Source organism: Xiphophorus maculatus, chromosome 18 (assembly GCF_002775205.1).
Source record: "Xiphophorus maculatus strain JP 163 A chromosome 18, X_maculatus-5.0-male, whole genome shotgun sequence".
Taxonomy (NCBI): domain Eukaryota; kingdom Metazoa; phylum Chordata; class Actinopteri; order Cyprinodontiformes; family Poeciliidae; genus Xiphophorus; species Xiphophorus maculatus.
Window position 1 is genome coordinate 30,681,909 of NC_036460.1, and position 19,319 is coordinate 30,701,227.

A 19,319-nucleotide genomic window follows, 5' to 3' on the forward strand; every position below is an offset into this window, starting at 1 on the left:
TAGTACTGCCCCTGAAGTAGGTATGAAAATCTGAGAACAGCCAGGCAAAGCCGGATGAGTTAATGGAAAATGAGTCTGGCCGGGGTAGAGACGGTCTAGTGGAAAAGCACCTTTATATACCAAGGCACAGTCTCAAATCTTCCCCATTATTTTGTGTTATACAGTGATTAGGGAACCTTCTCCTGTTGGAGAGCAAGAACAAATGGTGGTCACTAGTCTTTTAACTGGATGTTTGTGGCTATTTGTCCACATTTGTGCATGGTTAGATGTCCACTACTCCATCCCCCAAACTGCAAATGGGTCAGTTAATATTGACTACTCAAAGTGCTGTTACACTACAGTGCATATTGACCCAACCAACCAACACATTCATGCAGCCATGTGCAAATTGGGGTGAAGTTCCTTAGGATCAATATTTGCTGATCCCAAGTTTGGAAACTTGGGATCTCTTTGAGTTACAACTGCCTCAGAAGGAAAGGCGGTAACACGTGTCTGATAAATGGTGGGACGAGGCATTTGTAGCTTCTCATGTTTTAGTAAGGCAGATTACTACTAGTTAGCCATTTGGACACATACACGAGGTTGATTGACTGCTCTAAGATGCACTTCCTGGCTGTGATTGGTAGTTTATGACCAGTAGTGGTGCATTAATTCAGATGGCAATAAAGCCTCAGGGAGGAGGTGGAAGAGCTCAATCTTTTCACAGATTATGTGTATTATATCATACTGTCAAGTTTTAATAAATATGTAAAAAAACATAATTTTTTGTAAAAGTTACTGGTCAGTTTAGTTAAGGTCAGGTTGAAATCACTGAAAAGCTCTTCATTTAGGCTCCTGTAAATTGTGCATTCACCATCTGCTGCTTTGTGTTTGGGTTTTTTCCCTTAGGAGTGGAAATAGTTTATTATCTAGAATATCTTTGTTGTTTATACACATGCTCTATCCAGGTGCATTGGAATTATTGTGCAGAACTTGCAGTCGAGTCACCAAACCACCAAAAATAAATAAAAACTGTCACTAAATCCAGACTTTTTATTTAGTCTGGATTCAGAAGTCTGTCTGGATTCAGACTTCACAACATAATGTGAGGATCCACAAAAGCAAAGTTCTGTGGATTCTCAACATGCACTTTCTGTTACAACTTTCTCAGTAAGAAAATGTTCATATTTTCAGACATTGTCCCACTTCTAGTAGGATTAGCATTGAACTGCCTGAGGTAAAGGCTGCTTTGCTCTTCATTCTACTCCTTTTAACTCCACCCCTCCTGTACTCTACTTCCTGTTGCAGTACTGAGTGGCTGGAGTTTTTTGGCCCAGCTCCATTAATTAGTCGCTATCTCTGTTGGATTGTGACTTCCCTTAATTATCATAGCAATGACTATGAAGCTGATCAAAACTTAAGGCGATTGCAAGTACTTAAAACCACAGAAGCCTCATTGGCTGTCCTTCTGCTGCCATCTTGTGGCAGAAGTGGTCATAAATGGAGAATGCTGCCTTAAAGCTGCAGTGTGTAATGGTTTTATATGAGATATGTTTTTACATATTTGTTAAAACTATCACAATGTCATAATAGTATAGTGTCCTCTGCCTTCTCCCAGTGCTCCCAATGCTAACAGCAGAAGCAGTGAGAGTCATTCTTATGTACACGCTGCTCCTACCCTCCCCCTTTCTGTCTGCTTCGCTATAGCTTCTCCCCGTCAGTAGAGCCTGCCATGAATGCTCAGGCATGGCCACCCATGACGGCAGATAAAAAGTTTTAAGTTTTTAGTAAATTGTTTCTCTGCCATTAGCAGATTGATTGACAGAATGATTGACAGCATTCATACCTTCCTCCTGGCTGTGATTGGTTGTTTTCGACCGAGAGCGGGGCCTGGCTAAAGGCTGCAATAGTAGCAGGAGCAGCTTGAATTTTATTTTATTTTTTTCAGAGTAACTGTCTCATATTATACTTTCACAACATAGTAACAATTCTATCATACATGTAAAAAAATAACATTTTTATAAAATGTACATACTGCAGATTTAAGGTGTTGTTTCTCCTTGGAATGTGGTAGATGTGGAGATTATACCTCCCCAACATCTGTACTTTAAACCCTGTCAGCCAGCTTGTGTTGTTGATGTTGTCCGCTGTACATAGCACTTACTGCAGTCTAATGGACACACACACAGAGGGGCATGTGTGGGTGTTGTTGGACTGTGGTGGTCTTTGGTCGTCAGAGCAGTGGGCTTCTATATTTATCCCTCTCAACAGTCTCCATATAATAACAGCTGTCTTCACATCCCTTGTCTGACCATTGACTTAAATAGCTGACCTATCAGAAGCCTTCGCCTTGGTTTTCTCTCTGGTCTGGTCCTCTTGCCTATCACTTGGTTCTTTTCCAGTTAAGTTAGTTTGCTGCTCTGTCTGACCTCTCTATTGAGAACTCTCTGACACAATTCCTTCACCTACAGGTAGAACATTTAACTTTGTCTTTATTAGTCTAACAATACTGGAGCTGTGATGCATATCAGTAAGCGGTACAGTTTTTAAAATTGTGTTTTCCAAGGAGCCAGCTTGAGGGAATTTTGCCTGAAATGACTATTTCCTGATTGGTTCCTTGGTGGTACCACTGACTTGGTGGTGTCAGTGGGTATCTGTGGGCCAGAGGTTGGAGGGGTTATCATCTTCTGGAAATTCACCCATGGCCACCTTCACATGTTGAAATGTCCCTTTTCTGGTTTCTCCACTGATCCAGCACACTAAAAGCTTACGTAAAGTAACCGATTTCTTTTTGTTCAATGCATTGAGTAAGTGAGCTGGTTAATATGTGAAGGTTGGTGTTTCTTACTTCTGTTTATTATTTGGGCCAAAACCATTTTTCAGAACGGTGGCTGGCAGAGCCAGGCTACAAGCACCGGCTTTATGAAATGATCTTTTTGTTGTATTTATAGTATGTTTCGTTAAGGAAATAGCAGACTCCAATTAAGATGGTACAGTAAGTGATTAATAAAGGAAAGTGGCGCCGAGTCCTAAATGTTGCTGAAGTAGTGCTTTTATTTGTCATTTAATTTATGTCCCTCTGCTATTTGTTGTACTTTCAAACCATGCAGCAGTGTTGCATTTGAATGACTTTGCATTTCATTCATGCTCAGAGTCCACTGTGTCTGTGCTGTCCCAGAGTTCTGCATTAGGTCATTCCAAATGGAAACTATTTAGAGCCTTTATCAGAGCTAGGTGTTTAGATAGAAGACCAACCAGTGGCAGAAACTAACCAGCAGATACTCATTCCATTCATCACACTTCAGGTGATTTTTTTGGCAAATAATTACCAATTCAAATGTAAGGTAATCACAGGCTTTGTTGAGTAAAGTCCTGTTCAACATAGGAAGAACACACCCTGTGATTCTGTAGCTAGTAGAGCTACTCCTGGAGAAAACTTTTTTTTTCTTTGCAAACTCTTCAAGTTAGCTTCAGTTAAATATAAACCTAAATTAATATGATATTTTCAGAAAACACCTCTCACCCATTGACCACTGGAAATGGGCAGCAGCCCTCCTTCAGACCCGACGAGGATAAAAGCGTGTCAGATAATGGATGGATGGATTTTCAGAAAACAAGCCTTATAAAGGATCAGGCAGAAAACTCTTAATCAAAACTTTGTTGATTAAAGAAACGCTTAACGGGATGAACTTTCAGCTTTTAATTTATAAATAATTTCTACAGATGTTTTACTGTGAAAGGATGAGCTTGTTTTTTACTGAATAAGTTTGGATCATTTTGGAACATAAACACCCCTGATGTTCTCTTCCTGTAAATTGACTTTCCATTTCAGACTCAAAATATCTAAATGAAAAGCACTTGTTCAATTTATTCAGAAGTTCAAAACTGTCTTTTATTCACTTCTTACACTTTGTCGTTTAAGTTGTAATTTATGCCTTAAACTTGAACATCTTTACTATTTAGAATTCAGAGCAAAGATGTTAAATGTGGATTTAGAAAACGGTTTCCCAATATAATTTATAACTTCAGCTCAGAGTGAGAGGAAATTCCTTTAAACAATTCAGTATAATATGTTGCAGCCTTTAGCTAACTTGGACTTCTCTTCATCACTTGAAGCCAGAGGAGAATATTGGGTTGAGGTGCAGGGCTTCAGATCACTGCAAGATCAAGTCATCCATAATCGACACCATCCAGAGAGAGGTGGTTGTTGTTGCATCGACCATTGTTGGTCCAAGTTATTATTATTATTATTGTATATTTTTTTATTTTTATTATTATTATTATTATGTCGGGGTGCACATTTGGCCCTAAGTATTTTATATGAATGCATAAAGCATTATCCATAAATGTGTATATAATAAACCACTAAAGTTCCTAGGTCCAAAACAATACCTCAGCTGTGCATGCTGCACAGCTGAGTGTTCTTATGAGAAAGGGGAGGCTGTATACTTACAACCTTCCAAAACAAGACCTACTTGTTAAGCACATTCCTGATTATATTGTCACAGACTACAGAACTTCACCTGCTAACTGAGGCTTACAGTTTGAAGTGTTTTGAAATGTAGCTTGTAAATTTGAGCTACTTTCTCCTAACATTGCGCCATCTGACCTCAGAGGAAACTGTAGACTAGAGATCAACTGATACAAGTTTTTTTTTAAGGCCAGTGCTGATTATTTTGATCAGTCTAACTGATCTCTGGTATGTGCTGTTGAGTGTTTCTTTGGGGCTGATTGTTGAAGCTGATATTGCTTCCCCCGACCCCCTGCCCCCTCCGTTTACATGATAATAATGACCCAATGATAATAAATGTTACACAAGTATCACTTTCAAACTGGAGAGGAGGAAATTGAAAAAGGAAATATTAGAGGAGAAAATAAATCGATGTATGATTGTTAAAAAGAAGTGTCAGTAAATAAAAATATTAATACAGAATACAGAAACAATTCAATGAAAGGTATCAATAAATAAAAATACTACATTAAATACTGAAAAGGAAAAAATAGTGATTCATTCATTTCATTGTTGAAAATTATAAACAAATATTACTTTGTCACTGTATAATCAAAGATGTTTGGAAAGTTGTACCATTCAATATTTGCAACATTATCGGTAATTACTTTATCAAGTTCTTTATTTCTTTAGTTTTTGGCAATATGACTTATACCTTTGTCTTTGTTTATATTTATCAACTTCTGGGTTTACAGTGTTAAATGTAGAAAAGGGTTCAGGAGATCATGCCAAAGATAAGTTTTTGACTTATATTTTCTGACATGCAATTTAACTCTATATATTCTTTCCATGCATCCTGTTCTAGCTCCTCCTTCTTCTCCTGTTCCATCTTGTCAGTCCCAACTAATGACAGCAGAACAACATGGCATTTTCATCTCGCTTCTCCTTCTGGGAGCAAAAGGAAAGTCTTACATAGAAATGTCATTAAACATACACTTTAACTGCATGCTAAAACAGCATTTTACCTAGGTAGTTAACATCTTTGCTCATAGCTCTCAACTATTTAAAAAGGTTTTGCTTTTCTAACCTAATCTGCTGTGAGTTTGCACTATGTTGAATTATGTCACTAATAATGTTCTGACTGCATCACTTGTATGTGTTGTATATTTAAGGTAGAACACTGTATGTGAAGACAGAAAATAAATGGCTGTGGCGGCATCTTTGCATGTTTTGAGGTTGGCCCAGTTTGTCACCACGAGCTTCATATTAGAAGGTGGTTTTGATCTGGTTTCATTCTTTACATCAACACTTTCTAGATCAAAGAAGAGAACAAGGTGGGAGGCAAGAGTGTAAGTAAATACTGCATAGTGCTTTTTAAAAGTTTCACATGGAAAATGTAATTTTCCTAACTTTTGTCTAAGGTTATTTAGTCTCATGTCAATTAAATTTTTTATTGGAGCTTTCGATGTTAGCCACTCAGATCAGATGGAGCAGATCATTAAGTTAGACCTCATTATGAACTTTTTTCTTTTGGTCATGTTTGTTTACTCCCTTCCTGCAACAAGTACATTCACATACAGTGCAGCTTCTTCACTTAGACTTTAAGTTAAATTTTGAAGCTCAATAATTATAGCCACCATTGTGGTAAATGTATTTATGAAGCACATTTAAACACTGCTTAAGTTAAATAGTAAAAGTAAACAGCACCATCAGGCCAGCTAGAATTTAAATTTCTAGAATTTACTAAATTTCTTATGAAAACACCGTCCCTGCTCTGCTGCCTCCTTGCTCCGTTCAACTCCCTCTGCAGGTTGAGTTTTTTTTTTTTTTTTAAACTTCATTTCAATCAGTTAGCATTGGCAAAGCTCTCCTGGTGAAGAAACGGCCCCTCGACATGCCGAGTGACACATAAATCGTCCAAGAAATGGATTATGAAATTTGTTGCCAAGACTTTTAGAAGTCAGTGTTTATCCACTTTATCAATTCATACTTGCAGCCAAGTGATGATTTGTCTGTTGGCTTAAAGAAGTTCCCTCACAACATTTACACTTTTGCTCTCTGTATTTCCTCTCCATAATTAGTTGGAAGTTGACAGGCTGGCAAGCCGGGCCCAATCAGTCCCTGGTCTAGATCCTGGCAGAGCGATATTCAGGGCAAAAAGCCCTTCAACAGCTTCCTGGAATGAATCTGCTTCTCCTACCCGAGGTTCCTCCCCACCAATCGCCACAGTGCCTGTTAAAGTCGCTGAGCGCTTCAAAAGCCCTGAACCACCATTGAAGATGACATTTAAATTACACAGATCTAAGCCTTCACAAGTCCAGACAACAGAGGCAGCTAGCTCTGGGCATGGAAACAATGAAAACAATGGCGAAAGCATTCTGAATGGTCAGAACAATGGTAATGTTGATCCTTTGGACACCAATACCAGCCAGATGGACCTTACAGATGAACAGAGGACGGCACACAAAACGGAAGGAAATGTGGTTCCTCTTACTAAAAATGTTGTGTCCTTACAGGGTGATGAGGCAAAGATTCTAACCCAAAATTTAGCCAAAACTAAACAGGAAGCCAAATTTAGAGCAGAAGCAGTCAAAACACTTCAAGGACCAAGAACAGCTCCCCTGACAAAGACAGTGCCAGCATTCTCCTTTAAACATGACATTATCAAAACAGAAAATAAAGTGGATATTCCACGAGCACTGACACATTTTATGGTTGGTAACAAAAGAAAAGGGCTTTGCTCACAAACCAGCAAGGAACAAGTAGAAAAAGTAGAGAAAGGGAAATCACATGAAGAGAAGAAGAAAAGTGAGCTAATGGAAACAAATCGGGAGTGTACAGAGGGTACAACCACCCAGGTGTTACAGGATACAGAGTATTTCACACATTTAAAGACTTCATCAGCTCCTATTGGCTTACCTCAGACTGCTTCCAAAGTTACTTCTAGACATTCTTCTCTCCTTTCAGTTGAGGGATTTGTGGCACCTCCCAAGTCAGCTCCCCTGACTTCCCATACTGGTGTCACATCTGCCACATCTACAGCCACTCCTTGTACCCTACCTGCCTGTAAATCCTCAGGCTTGCCTCCACTGCATTCTGCCCTTAGTGCAAATCCCTCTCAACAAGCTGCAGGAAGTCAGGAAGAGTTTCAGTGGTCCTGTGCAACATGTCTGACCTACGTATGTATGAGACCCTGGTGTTAGAAATGCATGGTCCAGTTAGTAGAAGTAGAGACTGCTGATGTGCTTAATGTCTGTATGATTTACATTGGCAGATCAGAAGTGACGCATGTGTGAGCTTGTTTCTTGTGAATTAACTCCTCAACTGATGTGTTTTTGTTTGAGACCAGTTTTGAACGTGCATAATGAAAGGTTGAAGGAAGGAAGGATTTTGTTGCGTCAGTGTTTGAAGAGAGCTCTTTTCATAAAGCCTTCTATTTAATTTGAATCTTATTTTGAAGAGGAAGCACATTGAATCTGAACTCTAGTTTTGCATTATATGTATATACTTGTGGTATGAAGGATTTGTTGTGTGTTGACAAGCTCTGTGAATATTTCCCAGCTGACAGAAGGACATAACAGACATTGCATTTCATGCAATCTTTAAATCAGTTGCATGGACTGGTTTGGTTCACCATTTGACTAACTGTGCACTACTATTTTTGTTAAAGTGTTTGTGAGTACATTGGTGTGATGGTGAGCAGGCTTTTAATGGCTTTTTCATCTACTGGTTCAGTGTTTACACATGGTATAAAACAGAGAGCCAGCAGGTTTGCTTTACTTCCATTTACAATAAGGCCAGGTGTGAGCTATAGTAGTGCAGTTAATAACTATAGCTAACCTGTTCTGTCTTCATTCCTGAACTTGGGTTGACTTTTCATTTCTACAACATATCAACTTTAATGTCATTTTAAGTTGCTTTGGTAACTCCTTCCTTTTTTGCTTTCTCACATTGTGAATAATGCTATAGAATAGCATGAGCTTTGGTGTCCAACTATGTTCTGAAACAACTTGAATGATTGTAGGTCAGTGTATTCCTAGTTTTATGAACATTTGTTTTTCATGCTAATGTAATATTCACCCAGTTGGACAGAGTCTGACAGCAGGAGATGCCCACACACAACACTAATGATGTTACCCAAAATGCCAAAGGAGTGAAGAGATGTGTACGTATCAGATCTGATGGTGTCACCGCAGTATTTGCCAATATTACCATTGAAAGATTGTGTAATATCGTGCAGGCCAACAAACAGGTGTAAACAGTTCATTAGAGGTTGTGTCCTCATTAAGTTTTTCTTGATCAAGTCAGAGAACTCCAAAGAACAACTCTTGACAGATCATCGATAGAGCAGGGATTTAAATTGGGTACTCTACCATTCATGTTGGATTAGCTAATAGCATCTAATTTACCACAGTAATGATAGCTAAGCTATCATCAATAATTTGCCATCACGGAGATCACTTATTAATAATCGCAAAATAAACATCAAGCCTAAAAACAGAATACTATAACGGACTGAATATTCTGTTTTTAGTGTGTAAAATCTTTGTGTTTTTTGGTGTTGAATCCTGATGCATAGAATGACGTTGTTGTCAATTGCTATGGCAACTAGTTTGTTGAGTGATAAAACACAAGAATGAGTTGTTCTGGGTTATTCTTCAACGCCTTTTCTGTCATTTCTTTCATTGCTGTGGCGCACTGCACTGAATTAATAATTCCTACATCTCCAGTTCTTCATTCACTTAACTGAATAATAACACGGCAGCATGGCTATGGATGCCATGCAAAAGAATAGTCTTTTAGCCCTCCAGCGGTGTGCGCATTCGTGAAATTCTGGATGTAAATAATAACATGCAAGGTGTCTATAAAGTGTGTGTGCGTGTGTGTGTAACATGTTGCCCATATATAACTGTGCTTTGACTTCTTAATGCTGCCAACATCTTCAGGAATCAGGGGAAGAGGATCTGTTTTCTCCTTTCCAGACGTCTCATGTCGCAGTTAAGAAACCTCCAGTGTGGCCTGGGCCATGCCTGTCATAAAAGCGCCAGCTCATCACATGAATCTCAGTCCTGTGAACCCACTGTAATGCATGTTTTAGACGTTTCTCTACTTGAACACACCAGATTTTAATAGTGAAGGATGTCCTCAGAAAATCCTCCCTTTCGTCAGATTGAAATCAGGAGTGTTGAAGCAGGGAAACATGGGAAACGAGCGGGGACCAGGTTTAAAGAGAATTGCTCCCCACTGTGGCATGTAGGTCCTCTGCTCTGTCCCTCCCTTTGCCTGCAAAGTGCATGTTTCCAACAAGATCCGGCCTATTTAATGGAACATCTCTAGTCATAATGCAATGTTTGTGGATTCACATTCATAAATACGTCGTGTTTCATTAACTTATTTTTGAGTGGTTTTTCTTATTTTGTGGCCTGGTGTGATATTTTCACAGGTGTTCTTCTTGCTTATGCTCACTGGTTAAGGTGATGTAAAGTTTGTGAACTGGGGTTCCAACGCAGCTCCCCCCCTCTCACATAGCTCTACAGCTGGTGTGTGTTTGGCCTGATGTCTCACTCACTAGCTAACATTCCCTCCCTGACACCAGGTTCTATCTGTAACCTCCCAGCATGCACTGGGATAAAGGTGGATACTGCTAGTGACTTGAGACCTCTCCAGTGTGATGATGAGCAGCTTTTGTCCCTTCTGTGTTAAACCTGACATCGTTGTGTTTTCAGGTGAAGACGGAGGAGCAGATTACAGCAGAGCAGGCTTGGTACGGATCAGAGAAGGTCTGGCTTGTTCACAAAGAGGGCTTCTCTCTCGGTGAGTCAGGGTTTTTAACTTTTATTAACACAAGTAACAAGTTATTAATCATTCTGTTAGCAAAATGACCTCTTCTTTCTTGTTCCAGGTTCTTTGATTGGCCTAATTTTTTTAACCTCAGGTTTAAAATTATCGCCCAAAAAAATCCTTTTTGATGAGGCTCGTTTTGTCAGATTCAAAATACTTTTTGAAAATAACAACCTTTTAACAAGCATTAAGCATAATTTGCATTAAGCCCACATTTCTGTAATAAAATTGTTTTTCATAGGTCTGATGTAATATTCTAATATTAAAAGTCATGCTTTCATTAACATTAGGCAGAAAACCCTCATAATTAACAGAAATAAAGGTGTGGAAGTGTTATTCCTTGTGGATTTCATCTATACAGTGTCACACTTAGTGCATTCAGTTACTGGAATAAATAAAGTTTTCACTAGTATTTTCATTTTGAACATGACTGCATGTTTCCTGCACTTTATTCTTGCAGCCACTGTGCTGAAGACAGAGTGTGGCTCACTCCCCGAGGGAAAGGTGAAGATCAAGCTGGAGCATGATGGAACAATACTGGATGTGGATGAGGATGACATAGAAAAGGTGAGTACCACATGGATACAACTGAGCACTGATGGTCACCAATCAGAATCTGACTTAAACAGCTTCTGGTCAATGTGTCTGAGTACACCAGTTCTTCATAGCAGGAGTCTGCAACCTTTACAATTCAAAGTTCAGTTAAATAAACTAGTGGCAAATGTTACCTGACCTTTATATAGCTTCTAATTTTTAATTTTAGGAAAATTGTTATCTTAAAAAAACCACTACAATCAGTCTGTGATGAGCAGGTTTATCTCTATGAGACCGTACTCGGATACTCGGGTGAGTGATCCTGTTCACTACCCAGCAGGATCAGTCCATTGTTCTTCGGTGGAAGTCTGGCAGTGGTAAAACCTCCATCAGAACCTAACAAGGAACCTGTCTACAGCAGGACAGGGGAGTCCATTATGTTGACTTTGCTCAGAATTCCTCTTGGTTATTCATTTTTCGGATTTTCATTTGATGATCTATATGATAGTTGACTGTCAACTGAACCCATATATTGTGTTCTGGTCATACTAAACCTCAGACAAGCTGCTAAGATGCTAACCTACCAGGACTCTCACCTGCTCAGATGAAGCCTGCTGTGCTTGAGTGGCCTGAACAAAGTTACAGAGCCTCAGATTATATCTGTATATAGTTTACTTTTTAAAACCCTTTCTCCCAGAAACTGCAGTCTTTGAGGTTTTAGTACCATGACTGTGAGCTTTGTCATGGTATTTGTGTCCGTGTGCAGGCCAACCCACCAACATATGACCGCTCAGAGGACCTGGCTTCACTCGTTTACCTAAATGAGTCCAGCATGATGCACTGCCTGAGGCAGCGCTACGGAGGAAACCTCATCCACTCTTTTGCTGGACCCAACATGGTCGTTATCAACCCTCTCAGTACACCTTCTATGTATTCCGAGAAGGTGAGTGGAGACTACGGGTGCTACAGCTGCTAACAGAGCAACAGAACAGGACAGTTTACAATGTGACATGTTTATCTGTATTAGCATTGGCTTCACTTTACTTTAAATGTTTTTCTGGTTATTGCTGCCCTTCCTGCCAACAGGTCATGCACATGTTCAAAGGCTGTCGGCGGGAGGACACTGCCCCTCACATCTATGCCGTGGCCCAGTCAGCCTACCGCAACCTGCTCACTACCCAGCAGGATCAGTCCATTGTGCTTCTGGGGAAGTCTGGCAGCGGTAAAACCACCAACTGCCAGCATCTGGTCCAGTACCTGGTCTCTATAGCTGGAAGCACGGGCAAGATCTTCTCTGGTAACCCATCCTCAGGAAGAAACAACACACTTACCAAAACGTAGAAATTAGGTGATGCTTTCATCACATCTGTGATGTGACTGCGGTTGCTCACTGACTGGAAGTATCACTCACTGTATCACAGATTAAATTATTACAGAAATCAAAAGTGCAGCAGGCTCAACAGGAGGCAGTGTGAGGTGGAGAGACACTGTAATAAAAATAAAACCTCCAACATCTGCAGCAGAGAACAGGCGAAGAGAGGTGACCTGTGCTAGCTGCAAGATGTAAATAATTTTATTGGCGTAATTTTAAATAGTTTAAACAGTTAGAATAACATACTCTTGCTTTTTTTCTTCTGGCAATATGTACAGTACAATACGTGCTAATGCAGCGCGACATCAACTCATAAGAATATAACATAAATATTATACATTAATTAGAAGTAGAAAAATCAAACTCAAGATGTGGAAATAGGAGGAATAGGAAAGCTGGTTACTGAGCACCACGGACAGAACATTTATATTTTGCAACACACACAGAACTTGAACCAGTTACTTTAAAATAATTGGATTATTTGAATTAAACCAGAATAAAGATGAATAACTTCCATATTCATAGATTTGCTTATTGCCATTCAGCGATTTGGAGGAGACAGATGTCCAGCTCCAACCCTTAACCATCTGACTCTTCCTCCCCAGAAACACTGGAGTCATTGTTGCTTCCTGAACTTTGTGGCTTAACAAATATAGTTCCAGCCCTTCATTAGAACCAGCGCTGTCCTCTTCATCACTCCATCTAGCTTCTTCCTCCAAAACTGCAGATAAATCACTCAAATCTTTGGAATTACTCACTCAGCTGTAGTTGTTTACGTTTTGACTTACCCTCATTACAACATAAGATGGCGCCCCCGTTTGATCCAATTACTACAGACAAAATTGTGAACTCTGCAATGCCATAGGATTTACAGTACTCCTCGTGAAATATTTATTATTAAAAGCTTTGTGTACACAGAATGAAAGCACAGTAGGTCATCTTGGTAATGATGTCTTGTTTCTATTGTGTCGCCAACTCTTTTAACCTAAACCTGCCAGGGGTGTGAATGATGTGGGGATTAACTGTACCTAATGATTGTAATTCCTTAGAGAATGACCCCTAGCTGGGATCAGAGTGGTAGTAGTCCAGAGTAGAGCACAGATTTTCTGACTGAAGGTTCTACCTCTCCAGCCAGAGACTGAAGGTAGTTCCTGGCCTAACAGAAACTAGTTATCCATTCTTTCAAAGTGATGCTGTAACATTCAAAGATCCTTCTTTAGTTCAGCGGGTAGACAAAGTGTTTATATTGTTAGAGCAGAACTGGAGCTTCTCTTTAAATGACTGCCATGGTTGCTAACACTTCTACAGAATGAGGGATGGGAATTAACCCTCTCCATCTCCAATTGAAACAGCTGAGAAGTGGCAGGCAGTCTACACAATCCTAGAGGCCTTTGGCAACTGCTCCACAACCATGAACATAAACGCCAGCCGCTTCTCTCATGTTGTGTCCCTGGACTTTGATCAGGCTGGGCAGGTGGCTTCTGCCTCCATCCAGGTAACAAAGCTGTCAGATGGGTTTTAATGCCCTCCGATCACAATATTTCATTTAATACTAAAGTTGTCTCCTCTTCTTTAGACCATGCTGCTGGACAAACTGAGGGTGAGCAGAAGGCCTGAAGCAGAGTCCACCTTCAATGTGTTTTACTATGTGATGGCTGGAGCTGACAGCGCTCTGAGGTGATGATGCCGACTTACTGTTAGCCTGTTCTTTGATCAGTTTTGTTTGGTATCACAACAGTTACTCTGGTTAGGAGCACGTTTATCTCAGCCTGACCGTAAATCCTGGGCTGTAGGATTTTGTGGACTTGGATACAAACCTGTAAAACGCTGTGATCTTCAGCATAGGGGGCTGGGTTTAAATGATGGGGTTGCATGTGTCTGTAAAGATACAGAAGTCATGTCAGAAGTTAAAGTTAACAAGAAATGTGACATGTAGAGGTGGAGAAAGTGAAGAGATGATCAAGTAGATGGTGTTTAAATTCAACCAATAAGACATTATTGATGTAAAGATTGATAGGCTGTTCTGATCCTTGGGGAACACCTGTGGTAGACTCGAGGTAAATGTGGCTGCTGTTCCACTCCTGGAAGCCGTCTTAAATGTTTTCCACTTGTAAAGGATTCGGTCAAGGAAAAACTCCAACTGTCATGGAGATGGAGCGCTGGCTTCCATTATTTTCTTTCTGATAGCTCAATAGCGACACCTAGTGGTTCACTGTGGTTTAACAGGGAGAGTGAACATGATGTTGCATGTAAGACCAATAGGAGCTCACTGTGTGTCTTAACCTCCTCTTAGAACCGAGTTGCACCTTAACCAGCTGAATGAAAGCAGTGCTTTTGGGATTCACTCACACTCCAAGGTAAATGGCTGCTTACCTTTTTCATTGCTGGTTCCCCCAGCACATGTGCCACCCCACTAAGTAATCTGGGACCTTTGATCCAATGTGATTTTCAGACTGAAGACAAGCAGCGGGCTGTGCAGCAGTTCACCAAGCTGCAGGCGGCCATGAAGGTGCTGGGCATTTCTGTGGAGGAACAGAGGGCTCTCTGGCTTATTCTAGGAGCCATTTATCACTTAGGGGCCGCAGGAGCCACTAAAGGTAGGAACTCCCACCTCTCCATCTTTAAATGAACCATGTTTTCATTAGTAGGATGTTCTATTGCTTTTATCTTTGCTACCACAGGGAACATGTTTCAAACACCTCAGAGTGATCAACTAACGCTTTCAAAGTGTCTCAGTGGCTTTTCAGGGTTTTTCATGGCTCCTGGTAGTTTTTGTTGGTTGGTTCTCATATGAATAATTGCATCCATAAACTGTTTTGTCTAACCTCCTCTCTTTACTTGCATGTTTGCATGCTGCGTCCTATCAAATGCAGACGAGGATGAAGGTAATGGAATGAGTGTTTTCCGTTTTCCTCTTACAACAGTTGGTTTTAGAGTCTCTATGTTTGCATTCTCTGTGCTGATTCCCTCCTCATTTTGTTCAAACCTTCATTTGTTTGCGTTTTCATCTCCCTCCTCCTTTACCTTCTATCTAGTGTTTTGTGTGTTTCTGTCATGTCAGCCCTCCTGGGCAGTAGCAGATCACGACTTTTCCACCCTTCTGATGTCGGAGTATTGCAGCTCTTTTGCCTATGTCTAAAGAAGTGGGATAAAATGGAAACCTTGTTGCTTTTTCAGTCTCGTATTAACTTTTAAACTTTGTAATTTGAGGATCTGCCTCAGAGGAGCAGGATGAGGTTTATCATCCTGCTATAGCCTCCACCAGATTAAACCAGTCAGGCTTTAGTAGTACCCCCGCCCCCCTCCAACACTAGCAGAAATGTGTACATTTTCTGGATGTTCCATCTTGAGGTGGTCATTTAAAACAGTCTTTGGTGCATTTCTATTAGGATACTGGAGAAATCTGGATGAAGCCATTGAACATAGCTAAAATCCCTGGCATACTCTGCTGCCTGGCATCCATGTGTTCCTTTGGTTTTCATCTGTTTGTAGATGTGAGTGAAGGTGATCACCCACTGTCAGCGGGTAATCCTTTAGTAGGCAATCTGCAACAGAACAGGATAGGACAGAAGAACAACAATCAGTATAGATTATAGTCATGGAAGCTCAGCTGATGGTTGAATTTTTAAAGATCTTCATCTTTCCATGATTTCATCTCTGCATGTTCCAGAAATCTCTAGAGTAATCCTGTCCTCTTGAGGTTAACACATTCCTGACTTTGTGTTTGTTGCTCACCCTGTAACCCTTCTGTATGCTGCCATCTGCTGGCAGGGCAAAGTTACCAGATTCAACACAAGTCTAACAGTAGCACGACGTCTATGAGTCCAGTCTTATGTTTCCTTTTTATTATCTTTGCTGTTACATTTTATGTTAATCAGATTTGTCTTTATTGTTGCTGATTTTACGGCTTTAGAAATACTTGTGTTTTTTCAGCAGGACGCAGGCAGTTTGCCCACCATGAATGGGCTCAGAAGGCAGCCTACCTGCTGGGCTGCACCCTGGATGAGTTGTCCTCTCTGATCTTTAAGAACCAGACCCGGGGAATGCAGCCGCTGTTCAGAGGGGGCCCGGATGATGCTGGTACAGGTGACAACTCAGGTAAAAACCACCAGCTTTAAAGCTTGGAGCTGTCTTTGATGCTGACTTCTCGTCAGATCGGTGTATAATTCTTGAAATGGTTTACACTAGGGGTGCACCAATTGCAATTTTCTGGCTGATCACTGGTAACCGATCTTCGAAAAGTCTGACCTGCCAATTCCGATTTGGCCGATACTAGTTTTTTTTGTCTGAAATTGAGATTACAATTTTCAGAAAGTCACTGATTTGGCAACAGTGACTGCAGTTAACTATTGTTAACTGCAGACCTTCAGACATGACCTGTTGAGCCGGTGTATCAGTCAAACCTCTCTCATGGCAGAGCAAAGGAGGACTGTGATTGATTTTAGATCTTTGATGAGGTAGGTAAGATCCGGGGATAATATCAACTTCACATATAAGTATCGCCCAATTACCAATCTCCCAAAATTCAGGAAATCGGCTCCAATAAATCGGTGCACTCCTAGTTTGCAATTTGTCTGTCTGCCTATAAATAAAGCCTATAAATAAAGTTAGATAGGAACAAAAAACGCTGCCATGAATGTGTCTGCTCCCATTCCTAGGCTAGAGAATAAACTATATAATTCATACACATAATAACTGGTGTTATCTACAATTCTATGGAGAGCATTATATATGATCCATTTCAGTCACAATAACATTCAGTGATAATCAAAAATTCTGTCTGTATAGAACTATAGAACATCTGTGTTTATATTTAGGAAGCAGTGAGATTTCTTAATGCTATATTTTTATCATTAATGAGCCAAATAATAAAACATTCAAGCCTGATTCTGCAGAGTGACACTGTTGGTAGTTTGGTTCTGGTTCTGGCTCTAACTAGCTGTGTTGTGACCTCTGACCCCTTTGTCTCATAGGATCTAAATTCACAGCTCTGGAATGTTTGGAGTCCATGGCATCAGGACTGTACTCAGAGGTCTTCACAGTGGTCATCTCTCTCATAAATAGGTGAAATATTTTCAGTATCACTGCAAGCTAATGGCTAACAGCCTCTGATTGACACCATTTCTTCTACAAACCTAGTTCTTTCATATTTTCTGTTTTGATTTTTGTTGTTACTGTGTTTTGACATCAACTCATGCTCTCGCATGTTTTCTGTTACTGTCTTGAGTCTGCTCAAGATGGTAATTTAATTGCTTTAATTTGTTCTTTTTCCAAATGCAGTCTTTCCTCTGAGTCCCTTTTGGTTTTTTCAAGCATTTCTTATTTTTGTTGTTTGTACTGTAAAATAAGTAAATATGACAAACCAAAAACAATCACGTGGTTTTGGGAAAGTGGAGATGAAAGGTTCCAGAGCAGTGGCTCCCAGCCCTGGTCTTCAAGGGTCTTTGGGTCTCCATCTTTTAGACATGTCTCTGCTCCAGCACATCTCAATCTCCTCTTCAGCTGCAGTGCTGCTGAAGCCTGTTAATCACTCATTTGGGGAAATAGCGACAATGGCGGTAGGAGTTTGCCCCACTGATCGCTGTTTCAATTTTTGTTCCGCCCGCCCTCATCATTTGTGTCCCTGGCCAACCGTACCTGCTGCAAAATTTGCTGGACTACTGTGTGAATTAGTACTTTTGAGATATCAATTGGAGATATAAATGGATTTTTAATAAATTATTATTAATTTAAGTCAGGTGTGTGGCAGCAAGGAGAACCATAAATCCTCATAAGTCCTCCAAACATATGAGGACCAAGGTTGTGAGGACTCTTTGGTTACGGTCTCTTGCATTCTTGATTTGGTGAAAGTAAAGCAATTATGTTCTACAGTAAATGATTTACTTGTCTTATTTTTTACTTTGTTTAAAAATCTGGTCATTTTTTCCATGTTGTGTTGGATCAGTTTGTTCAATGTGTACTAAATTTTCTGAGAGGGTTTTTTCCCCCCAGTTAATTTAGCAGTAAAAAGCAGCATCAACACTGACTCTCTGTCTTATGTGTGACTTACGAAGAGACTCTGACTTCAGGGATGCGGTCAGGAGAGTGAGCAGAGGGGGGCGGGGCCAGAGGCGGACCTGCTAGGTTGGGCTTAGTTTGATTTGTCAAAATTATAAAAACAGGTTTGTACTGTTGTAGTTGGTAAACATGGACGTAATCTTTTTCTGATGGATCACTTTGCTCTTTGCATTCTTAATTTTCTGGCTGTTTTTGTTTCAGGTTAATATTTAAAAGCATCAGCAGAGATTTTCTGACATTTTTAAACATTTTTAAATTTTAAAATGGTTTATAGCTCTGACTTAATGACATAAGCTTATCAAAAAACCTTAACAACTTTATGACTTGACTTGGGACTTATATGTATTAAGACTTGGAAAGTGACTAAATTCTTTGGTGTTTAGACTTGAAGCGTATTTGTGACCTGTAAAACAATGACTTCTGAATAGTAGTTGAGTTATCTCCGTGTTCGCCCCTCTGTTCCCCTGCCCTATCTTTCTACCCTATTTTTCTGAAGAAATGTTCCGTTGTTCTCTCTTGGTATCCCCTCTTCATGATCAAATCTTTGTTCTCAGGGCTCTGAAGTCCAGTCAGCACTCCCTCTGTTCCATTCTGATCGTGGACACGCCGGGTTTCCAGAACCCTCGCCTGGCTCAGCAGCAAAGAGGAGCTACGTTTGAGGAGCTCTGCCATAACTACACCCAGGAGAGGCTGCAGACTCTGTTTCATGAACGGACCTTTGTCCAGGAATTGGAAAGATATAAGGAGGTGGTGCACCTGTACAGCGAGCATGGCATTATACACACAGTCAAAAACACACATGTACACTCACTGATAAAATATTTCAGCACTTTGTCCAACCCTCTGAAGAAATTATTTCATTTAGATAAAAACTTGTCCCACATCCAAACCAGAGATTGCTATGGAAACGACAGGATTAATCAGCAGCCGGCACACCTGTGCATTACCAGTGATGTGATGGTGTCACTCTGGCAGTTCCTGTAGCATCTGACACTCAGTCAGAACAGTTAATGAAGGTCTCCATCAGAGGGTCCCAGTAGACATTTCAGGTATGTGACAGTAGGACCAAACCAGAGGTCACCAGAG

At 40.3% G+C, this 19,319-nt stretch overlaps 2 protein-coding genes across 8 annotated transcripts in view; both read left to right on the top strand.

Annotated features, from left to right (window-relative positions):
• Positions 1-19,319, top strand: part of myo18a (myosin XVIIIA) — a 72,252-nt gene that overhangs the window by 23,021 nt on the left and 29,912 nt on the right. For 3 of the 7 annotated variants that reach the window (XM_023351369.1, XM_023351370.1, XM_023351371.1), the window contains exons 3-15: positions 9,376-9,426; positions 10,156-10,243; positions 10,731-10,837; positions 11,571-11,747; positions 11,891-12,101; positions 13,529-13,671; positions 13,753-13,853; positions 14,470-14,533; positions 14,629-14,773; positions 15,050-15,061; positions 16,110-16,274; positions 17,150-17,240; positions 18,788-18,980. In XM_023351369.1, coding sequence (XP_023207137.1) covers positions 9,376-9,426; positions 10,156-10,243; positions 10,731-10,837; positions 11,571-11,747; positions 11,891-12,101; positions 13,529-13,671; positions 13,753-13,853; positions 14,470-14,533; positions 14,629-14,773; positions 15,050-15,061; positions 16,110-16,274; positions 17,150-17,240; positions 18,788-18,980 — 1,548 coding nt within the window. The remainder of the gene's footprint in view (positions 1-9,375; positions 9,427-10,155; positions 10,244-10,730; positions 10,838-11,570; positions 11,748-11,890; positions 12,102-13,528; positions 13,672-13,752; positions 13,854-14,469; positions 14,534-14,628; positions 14,774-15,049; positions 15,062-16,109; positions 16,275-17,149; positions 17,241-18,787; positions 18,981-19,319) is intronic. The other 4 variants (XM_023351367.1, XM_023351372.1, XM_023351373.1 and 1 more) reach the window with 2 other exon arrangements.
• Positions 2,375-9,460, top strand: LOC111611993. Its single transcript, XM_023351374.1, has 4 exons — positions 2,375-2,450; positions 5,295-5,390; positions 5,746-5,778; positions 6,511-9,460. The coding sequence occupies exons 2-4, from the start codon at positions 5,352-5,354 to the stop codon at positions 7,630-7,632; spliced, it is 1,194 nt and encodes a 397-aa protein (XP_023207142.1). The 5' UTR covers positions 2,375-2,450; positions 5,295-5,351; the 3' UTR covers positions 7,633-9,460.

What these genes read in the sequence shown, in the direction of transcription:
- LOC111611993 (XM_023351374.1), top strand. Translation starts at nt 5,352, where the DNA reads ATGGCATTTTCATCTCGCTTCTCCTTCTGGGAGCAAAAG. An exon ending in TCTCCTTCTGGGAGCAAAAG is followed by an intron (nt 5,391 to 5,745) that starts GAAAGTCTTACA and finishes AACACTTTCTAG; the next exon opens with ATCAAAGAAGAGAACAAGGT. An exon ending in ACAAGGTGGGAGGCAAGAGT is followed by an intron (nt 5,779 to 6,510) that starts GTAAGTAAATAC and finishes CTCCATAATTAG; the next exon opens with TTGGAAGTTGACAGGCTGGC.